The sequence below is a fragment of the Pseudonaja textilis genome, chromosome 17, assembly GCF_049901715.1.
Source record: "Pseudonaja textilis isolate UNSWEBS1 chromosome 17, rPseTex1.2, whole genome shotgun sequence".
NCBI classification, from domain to species: Eukaryota; Metazoa; Chordata; class Lepidosauria; order Squamata; family Elapidae; genus Pseudonaja; species Pseudonaja textilis.
Window position 1 is genome coordinate 8,515,023 of NC_142006.1, and position 2,688 is coordinate 8,517,710.

At 48.1% G+C, this 2,688-nt stretch overlaps 1 protein-coding gene across 1 annotated transcript; it reads left to right on the forward strand.

Moving 5' to 3' along the window:
* The first annotated feature begins 91 nt into the window (after positions 1-91).
* On the forward strand, positions 92-2,503 carry LOC148124541 (uncharacterized). The gene has a single exon (XM_087914459.1). The coding sequence runs from the start codon at positions 470-472 to the stop codon at positions 1,082-1,084; it is 615 nt and encodes a 204-aa protein (XP_087770585.1). The 5' UTR covers positions 92-469; the 3' UTR covers positions 1,085-2,503.
* The last annotated feature ends 185 nt before the right edge of the window (positions 2,504-2,688 follow it).

Sequence of the window (2,688 nt, forward strand, 5' to 3'; positions counted from 1 at the left end):
GGAGTTATTTTCACCTGGCACGGTCACTGCCAGTAAACTCCCACAAACATTGAGTTAACAAGTCATTGATTAAAGATTAAAGTTCAGAGGAGGCGAGGGTGTGGAGCGAGACCGGTTTTTATTTGCTGGTCGCTGGTTCTCAACTCCTTTGTTGACTGGAAATCTCAACCCACTTTCAGCTGATTATCCGGAAGAGTTAAGAGCGTCCTGGCATCTTGGACTTGAGCACGGTCAAGGCAGGTTGAGTGCTTCAAAGAAACACTACGAAGGTGACCAGCAAGGATCTTCAGAAAGATCCTTGTCTTGAGTTGAGGGCTGTAGGAGAAACCCAACTGTCTTGAGTTGAGGGCTGTAGGAGAAACCCAACTCCCTTGTGTTGGAGCTGTAGGAGAAACTCAAGTGCCTTGAGTTGGGGGCTGTAGGAGAAACCCAAGATTCCTAGAGTTTGATCTCAAGTCCTGAAGAAGACATGGCCCTCCTGTCCTCTGCCGATGGCTGCGGAAAAGAATGCAACATCTGCTATGAGTTCTACCAAGAGGATTCCACCAGGCGGGTACCGAAGCTTCTCTGGTGTTCTCACACCGTCTGCCTCGCCTGTCTCAGGAAACTGGTTTGCCAAAGCAGAGTGGTCTCCTTCGTGGTCTGCCCTTTCTGCCGGATGGTGACCCTCGTGCCCCAAGGAGGCCTCCAGGCCTTGAGAAACAACGAAGACCTCCTACGAGAGATAGGAGCACCAGGAGCGGAGGCGTCCCAGGCCACCTCTGATGATGGCTTGGAAGAAGACAAAGATTCCACAAGAGTTTCCAACTGGTCCTTTGGCAATGTGGCCCTCTCTGTGGAGTATACCTACAGTCCCACTTCGCCCATCTTCACCCTCAGCAGCATCGTTCCGGTGTTTTCCACGGGGTTCCATGCAGGGATGTTGAGCGGGCTCCGTCAGCAGGAGATGCAAAATGCTGTGGTGGTGGAGATCCCTCCAAGGACCTCCTCAGCTCCTGCATCTGTGGAGAACCTGCGCATTTGCTTTGCGTTGACTCTGATCCTTCTTGTGGTCTCCATCTTCTTCACGCTAGTCTTTTCTTGAGCAGGGAACGCTTGATGCACCACCGTGCCCCAAGAAGGGCTTTGGGCCTTGAGGGACAATGAAATTCTACAAGAAATAGGGCCACCAAAAGGAGAGGCATCCTAGTCTGATCTCAGCCAGAAGGAAGAGAGAAGGTTCTATGGGCAAGATGTAGCAGCTGCCGCAAGGACCCACATCGTGTTCCTAGGTTTAATTTCCTCTCTTGCTTGACCATTTAGAAGGAGAGCTCAGGACTCCAGCGGTGATGAGGTCGCCTCTGTCAATCTATTGCTCTCTTTCTGGCTGCTGTTGTGACTTCGCACAATTGTCTCCTTGGCAAGCAGAAATGACAGTTGTTCCTAATGGTGATGATCTACAATTCTTAGGAGCCCCAGCGAGGCATAACCAAGGGTGAAGGATGCTGGAAGATGTGGATTAGCATCAGCTAGCGGGCTCTGGTTTTTATAGGGTATACAATGGGTGGGTGGGTGAATGGGAGGGAGGATCAGTGGGTGGAAGGATAAATGGATGGGTGAATTAGTAGATGGATGGATAGATGAACTGGGGGATGGATGAATGGATGGGTAAATTGATGGATGGATCAATAAATTGTGGGATGGATGGATAAATGGATGGGTGAATTAGTAGATGGATGGATCAATAAATTGATGGATGGATGAATGGATGGGTAAATTGATGGATGGATCAATAAATTGTGGGATGGATGGATAAATGGATGGGTGAATTAGGAGATGGATGGATCAATAAATTGGTGGATGGATGGATGGATGAATTGGTGGATGGATCAATAAATCAGTGGATGATTTCCAAGGCTACTTTCATCCTGAGCCATCTCAACCATTGGGGACAATTAACTGACACATTTTGTGGCCTTTGGCTAACAATTCTGTCATCGTTTCTGCTATCACGTTATGTCATAGAAAACTTGTTGAAAGTTGCAATAAAAGGTTCCTTTTTAAAAAAAAAAAAACTAAGAGATCTAGCTCTTTGAAGAACCTCCAATAACTAGAGGACTAGAACTCCCAGTTTCCCAGTTTCTAGCTAGCCTGGCGCCATCAACAGACGGTACTTAAGACCAGTAGCAAAGCCGTCTCTTTTGTGAGATAGAAAATCTACTAAGAGGAATCGTAACAGAATTAAAACAAACCAACAAAAAAAATGCACACACGTGTACCCCAGTTTTAAAACCCTCTGCCTACACGCCCTCCAGCCCCCCCCTCCCCCAGGCTACCCCCCCCCTGCTCCAATGAAGCTTTGGAAAGTCAATACAAAAATTAAGTGTGACTACGGGGCGCAACCAGATCCGTCCTCTCTTAGAAGGAAGAGTCGGGAAGAGCGGCAAGTTCATTTCCTTTAATTGCACTTTTATTTGTGGTTCCTCCCACCCCTTGCACCCCCCCCCCCAAAGAAAGACACAAAGTTGGCAATTGTGGTCCGACAGAAGGCCCAGGCGATTTAGTGCCACGTTTTGCATCCCAAGAGGAAAATCCTAAACCGACGTTAACGAAGTTGTAAAGACGACAGCGGATGATGCAAAAGAAGAAAAAAAGACGGAGATTTCGGGGAAGGGAGGAGGGCAGAGAAGTGGAGTCTTTTTGGGTGGG

Coding starts and splice junctions, on each gene's coding strand:
- LOC148124541 (XM_087914459.1), top strand. CDS start 470: ATGGCCCTCCTGTCCTCTGCCGATGGCTGCGGAAAAGAATGCAACATC.